General features: G+C 46.4%; 1 protein-coding gene across 1 annotated transcript in view; it reads left to right on the top strand.

Annotated features, from left to right (window-relative positions):
• Positions 1-14,220, top strand: part of Mtor (mechanistic target of rapamycin kinase) — a 128,132-nt gene that overhangs the window by 9,389 nt on the left and 104,523 nt on the right. Inside the window, exons 9-19 of the mRNA XM_004863584.4 lie at positions 3,417-3,603; positions 4,589-4,717; positions 5,514-5,758; positions 6,932-7,147; positions 7,431-7,636; positions 9,229-9,351; positions 10,141-10,230; positions 10,351-10,443; positions 11,091-11,225; positions 11,432-11,561; positions 12,809-13,059. Coding sequence (XP_004863641.1) covers positions 3,417-3,603; positions 4,589-4,717; positions 5,514-5,758; positions 6,932-7,147; positions 7,431-7,636; positions 9,229-9,351; positions 10,141-10,230; positions 10,351-10,443; positions 11,091-11,225; positions 11,432-11,561; positions 12,809-13,059 — 1,805 coding nt within the window. The remainder of the gene's footprint in view (positions 1-3,416; positions 3,604-4,588; positions 4,718-5,513; positions 5,759-6,931; positions 7,148-7,430; positions 7,637-9,228; positions 9,352-10,140; positions 10,231-10,350; positions 10,444-11,090; positions 11,226-11,431; positions 11,562-12,808; positions 13,060-14,220) is intronic.

Genomic DNA, 14,220 nt, shown 5'->3' with positions numbered 1-14,220 from the left:
TAGTCTGGTTTCTTCAAGTTGTGCCTAGTTTTCCATTCATGTCTGAGGCAGTAGACAGAGGAACACTCAGAATGCAAAGCGAGGAAGGTGGCTCCAGGCTAAGCAAGCGCTTATGTGTGGAGGTCAGCAGGTACATGACTGGAGACCCAAGGAAGGATGATCTCAGGTAGAGGCTGTGCAGCACCACCCTGTCTGGGGCTTGGATGGGTCAGTGACCTTCCTGCTTCTGCCACTCTGGTCACCAAGCTGCCCTGCCACGCGTGGAAGGAAGGACTGGGTGTTTCAGAGGCAGACTCTGCTGTGGATTCCCATATTCTTGCCCTGTCCTCGGTGGGCAGTGGGAATTCCTGGCCCAGCTCAGATACCACTTCCTTATGAGGCACTGGTGGATTGTTCCAGCTGCAGGTGTTCTTTGTGGTGCTCTGCTATAGAAGGGCTTTGGCATCAGGTCTAGGGTGAATCCTTCAGTCCCCAACTGTGAGGTGTTGGACAGGTTATTTGATCTTCCTAGGCCTCCACTTTGTGACTTGTGAAACCAGAATAACAATCCCTGCCTCTCAAGATCTGTGGCATGAGTGCCTGAGTTCCTACTGTAGTTCCTGGAATTGACATCATTCCTGCATTATTAATGCCTCCTCGAGCTACTTCAAACCCATTTTGGAAATGAGGTAGAGGCATCCATTATACTCCAGTTGTCTGTCCTTATTTAATGTTCTCTCCTCACACTCGGTGGGTGTGAGACCCCATCTCAAACATCTCTGTACTTCGCTGCAGTGCTTAATAAGCATTCAGAACCAAACAAGAAGGAGGAACCCACGGGGTAGACCAGCCTGACCCTCAGCAGCTGCCTTTCCCTGGCACAGAGTCATTTCATACCACCCAGCCCAGATGAAACTGCAGGAGAAGCCTCGCTGGTGAGGTGTTAAGCAGGCTGTGTGAAAAGAGTACAATGTGTTAGATAAGGGCAAGGCAATTAGTTACATAAAGTCACTGAGCCAGGCAGAAATGACAGAATGAAAATCAGTAGTTTTTCAGTTTTCCATTCTTCCCAGCTGGTACCCAGCAGCTCTTCTCTCAGTGACCAGTTATGCCCCTGATCAGCAGAGCTTTAAATGATCTTGGGATGAAAGTCTGTAGTTCAAAAGAAACTAATAACAAGGCCAAATTTGATCAAAGACTGGTACATTGTGGAAGCAGTTAGTGTGATACACTCAGAAGGCTGCATAGCAGCGGGATACAAAGAGGGCCCCTGGGTCTGTTCTTTTGATGTAGGTTTGTTGTTTTATTAAATAATATGCCGATGAAATTTAGTTCTGGGCAAGCCTCCCTCCCCGCAAGTGCATGCATGCTTCATTACCCAAGTGCCATTTGTTTAAAACTTTCAGTATAAAGTCAGTGCTTGAACTTTCTGGTATATAAGCTCTTTGAATATCAAGAATTCCTCAGGATCACGTACCAGTGTCTTCAACGTTCTGGTCTTCCTGCTTAGGATGCTGAATTTAGAAAAGGGAACTGCACTCTGGATTCACTCTTTTCCTGCTGAAATGCAACTTCCTATGTAAAGAGCTCATTTCCCTTGTTGGGTCAGTCTGATTTTAGGGTTCTCCCAGCTTGGTCTTCTGTTTCCAAGCCCTAGCATATGCCCTGCCGTTTGACCACAGTGCTGTGAGAGAAGACGTTTCTCGTAAGAGCAAAGGCAGGAATGTGCTGTTGGGAGTCCAGCTCACTGTCCGTATGTGGTTCTGGTAGCCCTCAGCTTTGACCTGGCCTTCCTAGTGAATGTGTAACCTTGCCCCCTCCGCTGTCACATGTGTTCCTGGGCTGGGACTCGGGGCTGGCATAGGTGGGTGCGAAGAAATGGGAGAGAGGCAAGAATCTGAAAATTCCAGCCTTCAGAGGAAAAACATTTCTGTTTCGGTTGCCCAGGGATTGGTGTATATAAACCTAACGAAAATAAGGGCCGGGATTTAGCTCAGTGATTCCACCGCCTGCCTTGTAAGCGCAAGGTCCCGAGTTCGATCCCCGGTACCAAAAAACAACAACAACAAAGAAAATACATGTATGGCTTTCTAAATTGCAAACTAAATCTTATTCTATTTAATGTAACTGTAGCAGAAACCTCTAGGTAATAGCAAAGTGATTTCCAGGCCTAAGCTGACTGGAATAGCCTAGGTGCAAATAGTTTTCCATGTTCTTCTAAACTTCATTGTAATACAAAATCAAAATAATTTAGATGATTTCTTTGTTTTTAAACAAGATTTGACATTTTTTTTTGGTACCAGGGATTGAACTCTGTCCTTGCGCTTGCACAGCAGGCGGCGAAATCACTGAGCTAAATTACCAGCCCAAGATTTAACATTTTTAACCCACCCTCTCTTCTTTCTTTTTTTTTTTTTTTCTTTAGTGCTGACGGTTAAACCCAGGGATGTTCTACCACTTAGCTACATCCCAGCCCTTTTTACATTTTGAGCTGAGGTCTTGATAAATTGCCCAGGCAGGTTTTGAACTTGTGATCTTCCTGCCTCAGCCTCCCAAGTAGCTGGGATTACAGGCCTGTGCCACCACACCTGACCAAAGTATTTCTAGACAAAAGCATGTAATCCTTTCCTCAGAAGCAACATTAATGGAAACAATTATGTGATAATGATTTGGAGGCTTTGTAAGGTTTTGGGTTGGTTTTTTTTTTTTTGGTACTGGGGATTGAACTCAGGACCTTGCGCTTGAGAGGCAGGGGGCGGAACCACTGAGCTAAATCCCCAGCCCTGGGCTGTTTTTAAAGGGAAGCATATCTTATATTTCTAGTATTTCCAAGAGATGTATCTAGGGAGTGATCATCTAGTATAAGACATCCTTTAAAGTACATCCTCTAGGGCTGGGGATTTAGCTCAGTGGTGCCACTGCCTGCGACGCAAGCACAAGGTCCCAAGTTCAATCCCTGGTTACCCCCCCCCCCGCCCCCAAAAATGTACATCCTCTAAATTCTTTTTTTTTTTTTCATCCTCTAAATTCTTGACATCTTTCCCAAGAGCTCCACCCACCTCTTCCTTCTCCCTCTTCTTCTTCTTTCTTCTTTGGCAGTACGGCAGATTGAACCCAGGGGTACTCTACCATTGAGCTACATCCCCAGCCCTTCTTATTTTTTTTTGTTTTTTTGTTTTTTTGGTACCAGGGATCGAACTCAGGTCCTTGCGCTTGCGCAGCAGGCGACGAAACCACTGAGCTAAATCCCTGGCCCATAGCCCTTCTTATTTTGAGACAGGGTCTTGCGAAGTTGTCCAGGCTGGCCTCAAACTCGTAGTGATCCTCCTGCCTCAGCCTCCTGAGTAGCTGGGATTAGACATGCCTGACTAATTTATTCTGACATTTGTGTATTCTATGGGAACTCTGGCCTCGAGTCATCTACTTTGTCTTTTTAGATACCCAGTACCTTCAAGATACCATGAACCATGTCCTGAGCTGTGTCAAGAAGGAAAAGGAACGTACAGCAGCCTTCCAAGCCCTGGGATTACTGTCTGTGGCTGTGAGGTCAGAGTTTAAGGTCTACCTGCCTCGTGTGCTGGACATCATCCGAGCAGCCCTGCCCCCTAAGGACTTCGCACACAAGTGAGTGGCTCTATTAGGCTTCACTTTCCACTCCATTAGGTTGCTCCAGCCTAGATCCATGGAGCCTAAGCCCATTCCCTGCTTCCTCACACTTCCGGTATAGCAGACCACGTAAAGAATAGCACTTCCTCAGTTCACTTCTAGCCACTTTCCAGAGAATGGCGTGTATATAGATTGGGGAGCTGAGTACTGAGAGTGTGTCAGGTACCAGTGCTGTTTACATCATTGTTATGTATGGGGATTCTCTGGATATTCAGATGTCTGCTTTTGATGTAACTAAAGCAAAGAATCCTTGACTGAAACTGAGGGACCAGACAGTATCTTTACCCTGATCACTAAAGTTGAAGTTATTCCATGTCTTTAACTTCCCAATGAATAAAACATGAGAAGAACCTTCAGCACCCTGCCAAATGGAGAGGCCAGTGTGTCCTGGCTCAGACTAGGGAGTCAATGTTAATAGAATTGTGTGTCTATATTCCCTGTGTTATTAACAAGGACTATGCTGGTCAATTAATAAGCTCCACCCACCCCAAAGCCTAGCATTCTCATCAGAGGAAGAATTTCCTTGCATGTGATGGCCGTGCGTTACCCTCTGGTCCCTGATGAACACATTGCTCAATTTGCTTCCTAAATAGATACCTTGGTTGGGGGGCGGGGATGTAGCTCAGTGGCACCGCTCCTGCCCCGCAAGTGCAAGGTCCTGAGTTTGATCCCTGGTACAAAAAAAAAAAAGATACCTTGGTCAGAAGTGTACTATCCCATACATAGTGCCTCTGTCTGAATTCAAAAAAAGGACCCTTCGTTAAGATACATTACTGCCATCTGCTGGACGGTCGTTAAAAACATACACATCTGCAGTGATTGTGCAGCAGAGGACCTGCACACCCACAAGTACTGGTCCTACCTTCCTTGGCCCAAGGAGGTCTTGAGGTAGGATGTCACAGAATGTCGTTGTGTCTAAACTAGCCGCTCTGTTTCTGTGCAGGAGGCAGAAAGCAATGCAGGTGGATGCCACAGTGTTCACATGCATCAGCATGCTGGCCCGAGCAATGGGGCCGGGCATCCAGCAGGACATCAAGGAGCTGCTGGAGCCCATGCTGGCAGTGGGACTGAGGTGGGTAACAGAACCCCAAGCCTACCTTATCTCAGTGAGCAAGAGGTCAGCCCATAGTGGTGCAACCATATTAGAAGAGCGAGCTATGGTTGCCTGCACATTGATTTGGATAGACAGGACAGCTTAGACTAAACACACAGGTTAGATCTGAATCCCAGTTTCATCATAGCTAGCTCTGCAGTCTTGATTAAGTTATTTCTTTCTTTTTTTTTTTTTTTTTGGTTCCAGGGATTGAACTCTGATCCTTGCGCTTGCAAGGCAGGCGGCGGAACCACTGAGCTAAATCCCCGGCCCATTAAGTTATTTCTTTTAGCGTCAATTTTGTCCTCTGAAAAATGAACACAATAGAAAATCTCATTGTCTGGGGTAGTTTTAGGGATTAAATGAAAGAGTTCATGAAACACCTGCTTGAAGCTTAGTCTGTAGGAAGTGCTCAATAAATGTTTATAGTTTTGGGTAAGTTAAACTCCCTAAGCTTTAGTTCTTCACCTGTGAAACAGGGATGGTGCTCTTGATCCTTTTCTGACATTTGTTGAGACTTAGTCTTCTTTAGTGGTGGAATTATATCAAGAGTTCCACTGTGGTGGCAACCAGAAACTCCTAGATTGGTCTGAAGTCTGAGCCCAGGCCAGGAGAGCTCAGTACATTTACTGTCTTTTATAGCACCCTTTCTTTGTGTAGAGACCAAGCAGTGGAGGGGCCTGGTCCCCTTGCTGGGCAGGAAGGCCTGTTCCTTCCCAAGAGCAGCAGGGATGGTCTGCCCGGACCCACCTGTGACCAGTGTCCTCCCCCTCAGCCCCGCCCTCACTGCCGTGCTCTATGACCTGAGCCGCCAGATTCCGCAGCTGAAAAAGGACATCCAGGATGGGCTCCTGAAGATGCTATCCCTGGTCCTTATGCACAAACCCCTCCGGCACCCAGGCATGCCCAAGGGCCTGGCCCACCAGCTGGCCTCCCCTGGCCTCGCCACCCTCCCTGAGGCCAGCGATGTGGGCAGTATCACTCTTGCCCTCCGAACCCTTGGCAGCTTTGAATTTGAAGGTAAGCAATTGTAGTGGCTCTTGCCAAAATAGTGAGTGACCCTGGGAACCTGGGGAGAGGGACAAGAGGGCCTGGAATTCCTGGGTCTCACCAGGATCCTCAGAGAGGGTACAGATTTGTAGCAGCTCCTCCTCCCAGACTCTTTCCGAAGGTTATTAATGCCTACTGCTTGCTTCTCTGTGCCATACTGAGTTTGGGGATGTATGATGTTCAGGGAAAGTACATTGATCTAAGGAAACTGTGCTTCAGAGATGGAGAAGACAGAGAACCTCCTTGCTTCTCACTTCCCTATAGCTGAAATGGTCATTAATGCTTTTAAATGTATAAGCCGGGACTTTGGGGTGTCTCCATTCTCAGGGCGGAGTGACTTCCAAGAGTGCTGTAGGGTGTAGTTCAGTTTGGAATTCTAAGCTGCAGATAAAGCCACGTTAATACACAAGGGAGATCTGCTGTCTGGAGACTTGGTTTGGTTGTTTTTTTTTTTGGTACTGGGGATCGAACTCGGGTCCTTGCACTTGCACAGTAGGCGGCGAAACCACTGAGCTAAATCCCCGGCCCTTGGTTTGTTTTTTGAGACAGGGCCTTGCTATGTAGTTCAGGCTGGGCTTGAACTCACCATGTAGCCCAGGCTGGCTTCAAACCCAAAATGATCCTCCTGCCTCAGGCTCCCAAGTGCTGGAATCACAGGCATGGGCCACCGTGCCCAGCTGCTGTCTGGAGATTTAACCCACCTGCAGTTTCCTTGTCACAGTTCCTCCCCTTACCATGATTAACACCCATGATTTACTCCTAATGAATAGAAAGTAGCTATGTTTAAATTCAGCCTACACCAGACACTTTTTTGGCATTTAAATCTGGGAACTAAAATAGATGAGGTAAATTTGCTCCAGAATTGTGTTTAGTTTGGGTCAAAAAATATATCCTTTGAATGGAACTTAGAAAGGGTCTGGGGAAAAGGTGCCTCTTCTCCGTCTCCCTTGCCCTTATCATCCCCCTCTGCCTTTCTGCTGCTGGAAGCCATCTATTACCCTTTAAGAGAAGAGTCAAAGTATCTTACCAACAGTGCCTTGTTGAAAATGAATGAAGTAGCCACGAAAAAAATAGCTGGCAAATTGCAGACTTGCCTGTCCAGAGCAGCAGTGTTTATTCTGTTTTCTCTGCTTTTACATCCAGGCCACTCCCTGACCCAGTTTGTCCGCCACTGTGCGGATCATTTCCTGAACAGCGAGCACAAGGAGATCCGCATGGAAGCTGCTCGGACGTGCTCTCGCCTGCTCACTCCTTCCATCCACCTCATCAGCGGCCATGCTCACGTGGTTAGCCAGACCGCAGTGCAAGTGGTGGCCGATGTGCTCAGCAAACTGCTCGTGGTTGGGATCACCGATCCTGGTAAAGATTATGGACAGATGCAATGTGGGGGAGTCAGAGTTCGGGACAACGGGAAGCAGCCAGGTTTATTACACGGCCTCCCTAGAGAGCTTCAGCCTCAAAAAGCTGATGTTGAGCTATTATAACCTGTCTTTAATTCTTTGGCCTTTAGTCCTGTGAGAAGCGATAAGAATGACATAAGGTTAGATGAGAGGAAGGGATCTGGAGCTCTCTCACCAGGCTGGGGCAGGCCTGGAGGGGTGGGATCATGAAGAGGGGTTCAAAGGCTCGCTTGACCTTGCAGACCCCGACATCCGCTACTGTGTCTTGGCATCCCTGGATGAGCGCTTTGATGCACACCTGGCCCAGGCAGAGAATTTGCAGGCCCTGTTTGTGGCCCTGAACGACCAGGTGTTTGAGATCCGGGAGCTGGCCATCTGCACCGTGGGCCGCCTCAGCAGCATGAACCCAGCATTCGTCATGCCGTTCTTGCGCAAGATGCTCATCCAGGTAACTGAGCAACAGCCAGAGCTATAGGCAGTGGGGCGAGGACTCCCACTGTGAGCTGCATAGGAAAGGAGAGTTGAGGAAAAGGAAAAAGGAGAAAGACTGAGATACCTGGTGAAGCCACCTTGGCTGCAAGGCTCCACCTGTTTTCTGGCTTTGCGACTGCAGTTCTAGTGCTGTCACCTCATGAGCCTCTTGATGGTGTGATACCAGGGTGCTTCCAAGTCCCAGGCTAACCTCTCATGCAGCTCTTCCTTCTTCCTGGCAAGGCATCAGCAGTCCCTTTTCTGGGCCTCTTTGTATGGTCATTTAATCCCTGCAGGTGGTGCTAGGCATGCACTGTACCACTGAGCTACATTCCTGGCCCAGGATTCTAAGTTTGAGCCCAGCTTGGGCAACTTAGCAACACCTTGTCTCAACAACAAAAAAATTTTTTAAAGGGGATATAGCTCAGTGGTAGAGTGCCCCTGGGTTCCATCCTCAGTACTAAAAGCGTTAACCTTGATAATGATTTTCCCAAATTGACCAGTACAGTTTCAGGCATTGGTAAAAGCTTTGGCCTTTTTCTTGTCTGTTAGTTTTGTTTTTTCTGGCACAGGGGCAAGTGCAGCAGCACTGAGCTATAAATCCCAAGCCCATGGCCTTTTCTTAAGATTGGCCATGAAGTAGGCATTGGTTCTTGCCAGGGTACAGTGAGGTCTCGGGTCTGGCCTGCACTTCTGGACTCTGCTTCCTAGCGCACCGTTCCTGGCCAGTAGCCATCTCTTTTTCTGCTGTGGATTTGTTTGTTCTTGTTATCTTTTTCTATCTGCTTTCACTGCCATCCTCTATGACTGGGCGAAAACAGGCTGTCAGCAGGACCCAGAAAATTGGGGTTATTAAATCAGTAACCTAAGATAAAATACATTACTACATTGTAGACACCTCCTCTGGGTAGCCTAGTTAACCTGGGCTTTATGCTGTTCACTTCCTCACTACTCAGAGATTCCATCTGGCAACTCCAGCTGTCCCTAAGTCTGTCTCTGGCAAGTTAGCTATATCTATTCACCGGTGTTTAAGGATGTCACTTAGCACAAACATGTTATTTCTGCTCAGTGAGGCCCAACGGGACTCTCATTGATGTAATCCTCAACTCTGGATTTATCTAAATGTGCCCTAACAGGTATGGAGCATCAGCATTTCTCTGAACATCACAGCTCTTCTAAATGTTCTTTGATTCCTTTGTCGTGATTTCTAGTCCCTCTTACTGATTTGCTGTATACACAGATTTTTCTCCCAAGGAGCCCTCCCTTCATTCCTCATCTATGCAAACCCTAATCAGCTTTCTGTGACTGTGCTGCACTGTTAAAAGCCATAATTTTGAGAGGACTGTGGGACCTTGGGGTGCTGTGGTAGGAGATGGTGCTGGTTTTGAACCATTTTCTTATAGTCACAGCTCTAAGCTTTCCTGATGCCATTTGCTGTTGAATGTCTAGCAGTGACTCAGTCCACCAGGGAGGTCTGGTTCCCTCCCCTCACTCTCTGGCACATTTTCTCTGTTGACACACCGTCCTCTCTGGAATGCCCTCTGTCACACTTAGCCTTTCTTCCTGCAGATTTTGACAGAGCTGGAGCACAGTGGCATTGGGAGAATCAAGGAGCAGAGTGCCCGCATGCTGGGGCACCTGGTCTCCAATGCCCCCCGGCTCATCCGCCCCTACATGGAGCCTATTCTGAAGGTAACGCACACCGAACAGAGGGACTGGCACTTCTGTCCCAAGGTCTTATCTCCATGTGGTTAGGAGGCCGGACTGTCACCGGTACACTGAAAAAAGATCATTTCTTTGGTCCCAGCTTTGGAGACAAGTGTTACTCAAGCACTTCCAGTTAAAGAGTACCCCAGAATCTCACCAGTCGCAGGAAGATGTTCTGTCTCCTTATGAGAGAAGATACAATGCTTCAGGCACAACATTAGATGTGCTTGGAGAGGAAAAGTAGGTGGATAGCAACATGAAACAGTTCCCCCATAAGGAAGAACAATGAGCTTTAGAATCTGAAACAAGCTTCAGATCTGAGTACATTTGAATCATCATGTTTTTCATAACACTATTCCGTCTCTAGACAATTGACCAGAGATATACAGTTGAAAAGAGACACAGGAAATGTCTTTATTTATTTTTTTTTTTTTTTATTTTTTAAAAAAATGCTAGTGTCCTTGATTTTTTATTTTATTTTATTTTTTGGGGGGATACCAGGGATCGAACTCAGGACCTTGCGCTTGTGAGGCAGTTGCCCGAACCACTGAGCTAAATCCCTGGCCCAGTGTCTTTAAATCATGGTTTTTCCCGGAGCCCCAAGTTTTGAACTTGTGTTCATATGAAGAAAAATTTGGGAATCCACATTTTAGAAAAGTCCTAGATTCATAAAGCATAGAAGTAATATATTTATAATAAGGCAGACTAGGTGAATTTTAAAGATTTCTCATAGATTTTAACCTGCATTCCTTTCCTCATACCTTCTTTCCATAGGCTTTAATTTTGAAACTGAAAGACCCAGACCCTGATCCAAACCCAGGCGTGATCAATAATGTCTTGGCCACAATAGGAGAATTGGCTCAGGTAAGGTGACAACTGCTTTTTCTACAGTGTGGAAAGAAACTCTAACCTTGGAGGAAGTCAAAATACTTCTTAATGCCATAATTTCTAATTCTTCCTGCCATCCTCTTTTTCATTTTGCAGGTTAGTGGCCTTGAAATGAGGAAGTGGGTGGATGAACTTTTCATTATCATCATGGACATGCTCCAGGATTCCTCTCTGTTGGCCAAAAGGCAGGTGAGTGCCACTGCTTGCTGGCTGAACAGGACAGACTCCAGGAGTGAGGACCTAGTTTCTTTTGACTCAGTTCAGTGTCCCCAGCCAGCATGTGCACAGAGCTCAGCACACAGAAGGTACTTGACAGTATTTGTTAAATAGTAAAAAGAAGAAAAACTTGGAACCAGAATTAGCTGTCATCTTGACCTGAAGTGACCTGCAGTGAGTATCGGCTGAGCAGAGCCATTTCCTCTCTTTCAAGGAAGATGCAAATCAATTATCAGAGCAAAAAGGAAAGCCTTGGCTTTAGACTGGGAGGACCAACAGCTTCAGCTCACCTTCACCTGTCATTGACATTATTGGGTGCTGAGACTAAAATTAACAATGTTCTTGATTTCTTTTTGAATCTCCTGTTAACCATTTGGGATATGAAAGAACTTTGGATTTCCCTTGAGAAGGGTGAGGGTATTCTTTATCTTGTGATCCAGTGATACTTGATCAGCCATGTTTTCATGCCCTAACTCTCAAGATTTCTGTTCATGGTTAGTGTCTTTACTGGAAATATCTCTCCTTAAATAGCCCCTGACAGTCCTGACATGAGGAGGACAACCATGCTGTTTTTCTCTCCTACTGGATCGGTGAACCATGTGGTTTTTTTGCCTGTGCAGGTGGCTCTGTGGACGTTGGGGCAACTGGTGGCCAGCACTGGCTATGTGGTAGAGCCCTACAGGAAGTACCCAACCTTGCTTGAGGTGCTGCTGAATTTTCTGAAGACTGAGCAGAACCAGGGCACACGGAGAGAGGTAGGTTCCCTGGGAACCTGGTCTTCAGAGACTGCTAGGTGAGTGGAGAGAGAGAAGGTGTGGCATCAACAGGCTTGACGTTCTTCTCCATGTTGCTCATTTAGCTGGGGATGAATTGGGGTTATGGAACATGAGAGGGATACCTGTGAAGCCTGTTGTAATCAGATGGTGTGGTGAATGTTTTCTTTTTCGCCTTTCCCACCCAGGCTATCCGTGTGTTAGGGCTCTTGGGGGCTTTGGATCCCTACAAGCACAAAGTGAACATTGGCATGATTGACCAGTCCCGGGACGCTTCTGCTGTCAGCCTGTCTGAATCCAAGTCAAGTCAGGATTCCTGTAAGTTGGGGGAACGAAGAAAGTCTTGTCAAGTTCTGACTCACAAAGCCTTTACTGGCCATGTGTAGAGAGAGTCTTGGGCTGGCTGGTGGAAATTACAGGATACTGGCTCATGTAGCAACTTTTGGATGAAAAGTCACGTTATGTCTGTCCGGGCTGTCTGTGCTCTCCTTTGGTGTCAGTGAGAGAGGTAAGAGTTGTCACCTCATCGCCTCTGATTATCTCTCGCTCTTTGATGATTTTATTCCCGTAGCCCCCCCAAGAAGGAGAAGAATATAATTAAACTGTCCATGTCTTAAGTGATGGGGAACTCCGAGGCATGTCTTGGGGCATATAAAAACTCGTAGCTCTCAGAAACCCAGGGTTCTTTTTTCCATCTAAGATCTGGCCCCAAAGTCCCATTGCCACTGATAAGTGGCCTAAGAGAGGGGCAGGCGATGGTGCAGGCGAGTCTCCTGGACTTGCCCACTGTCCACTAGGGCAGGCCTGGTTCTGAAAGTGAAGGTTCAACAGTGGCTGTTCCAGCTATTCCAGCAGGATGTTATTTTCCCTAAAGAAAAGAATTTGTTTCTAAACACTGTAAGTGGAGACCTATTGTTTCTAATTCCTTCTTCCATCTGGGTGTAGGGGAAGTGTGCCTTTAACATTATCCTGCCAGCTGGTCAAGAGTACAACCTGCACCTTGTCCTTCCTGGGTTCTGCCTGCCTGCCTCAGTGGCCCCAGTCAGACTTGCTCTAGTTCTTACTTTCTTCGTGTCAGTACTCCCAGGCAGAGTCCTTGAGATCCATCCTGTTGTTCCCGTCAGGGAGCATTTGCCTGTTATCTCATCTGAATTTCCTAGGGGACCAGGCAGCTGCAAAACAGATGTTTGCCTAATTTAATTCCCTTTACTTTCATTTGAGGAAGTAATTATTTTTATTGATGGTTTTAGCCGCAGAGTTGTGAACTGTAGTGGTACAAAGCTAAGTTAAACGTAGCAATTTAAAGAAAAACCCATCATGTACTGTTTTAGGCTTTGATGGTTTGGGTAATAGAAAAGCCAAAGCCCGTTAGGTCTCTGATGGTGAGGGCCATTCATCAGTTCCTAATAGAACCCATATTCTTGGTGGCGTTAGAATGTATGAGGGAAAACGATATGAATGCTAATGTCTTTGAGGAGGTCTTTTGTTTGCTGTTAACCATGTTCTGCCTAAGGTCAGAATCGTGTCGTGAATAGCTTATGACTCACTTTCTCCTTTTGTCCTAGCTGACTACAGCACCAGTGAAATGCTGGTCAACATGGGAAACCTGCCCCTGGATGAATTCTACCCGGCTGTGTCCATGGTGGCCCTGATGCGGATCTTCCGAGACCAGTCCCTCTCTCACCATCACACCATGGTTGTCCAGGCCATCACCTTCATCTTCAAGTCCCTGGGGCTCAAGTGTGTGCAGTTCCTGCCCCAGGTCATGCCTACATTCCTTAATGTCATCCGGGTCTGTGACGGGGCCATCCGGGAAGTAAGTACATAAAATCTCCACCCCTTGCTTCCCTTTGCTGCGTGCCATACATGTGCCTCAGCTCCCTAATGGCACTGTGCTTGCTACTGAGCCCAGTGCCTTTCCCCCCTTAACTTCCAACACCCGAGTAGTCTAGTTTCCTGGTTCATCCCCTTGAGGCACCTGAAAGGTGCACTTTGAGAGGTGATAGTATGTTTTTATAAATTCTGTTTTCTGACTTGAAGTGTGGAATACAGAAGTGTGAAACTGTTATGGGTTTTTTAAAATTCAAGATCTTTGCTGTGTTGCACAGGCTGATCTCAGCTCGAACTTAAGCTATCCTCTTACCTCAGCTTCCCAACTGTCTGGGAATATGGCCCACCACACCTGGCTTACAGTTTATTTTTAAATGTTATACTTATGACTATCAACCTCACTGATTTTGTATTAATTCTAATAACAGTGATAAATTCTCCCAGATTGTCACTCTAGATAATCATATAGACGGACAAGAAAGAAAAAAGGGGAAAGGTAGTTTTGATATTTTCATTTTAATCTTTAAATGATTAATTACTTTCCTTATTGCATTCCTAGGACCTCCATGGGAGTGTTGGTTAGATACAGTTGCAGTGAACATTTTTTTTTTTTGGTACTGGGGATGGAACTCGTGTCCTTCCGCTTGCAAGGCAGGCAGTGGAACCACTGAGCTAAATCCCTGGCCCGCAGTGAACATCTTTAACCCTGCTTCTGACTGTTGTTTTGTTTTGTTTTGTTTTTTGCAGTACTGGAGATTTAATCCAGGACCTCACATATGCTAGGCAAGTGCTGTACCACTGAACTACACCTGCAGTCCTATTTATTTATTTATTTTTAAATTTTTATTACACTGGGGATTAAACCCTGACCCTTTGCACTGAGCTACATCTCTAGCCCTTTTTTTATCTTTTATTTTGAGACAGTGTCTCCCTGAGTTGCTCAGCTGGCTTCAAACTTGTGGTCCTCTTGCCTCAGCCTCCCCAGTAGCTGGGGTTACAGGTGTGTGCCACCACTCCCAGTGGTAGACAGCTCTTCATCTATTGAAATGATTGCATGGTTTTTCTCTCTCAATGTGTTCTTAAGCAGCATTACTTTGATATATGTTCTAATATTGGAACTTGGCTTGTGTTGAAAGCGTCTTGGTTA

Source organism: Heterocephalus glaber, unplaced genomic scaffold (genome assembly GCF_053883595.1).
Source record: "Heterocephalus glaber isolate CG9 unplaced genomic scaffold, H.glaber_assembly_v1.0 deba00001447, whole genome shotgun sequence".
NCBI lineage: Eukaryota > Metazoa > Chordata > Mammalia > Rodentia > Bathyergidae > Heterocephalus > Heterocephalus glaber.
The sequence above is the reverse complement of the archived record's forward strand: the minus strand, read 5'-3'. Positions and strand labels throughout refer to the sequence as shown.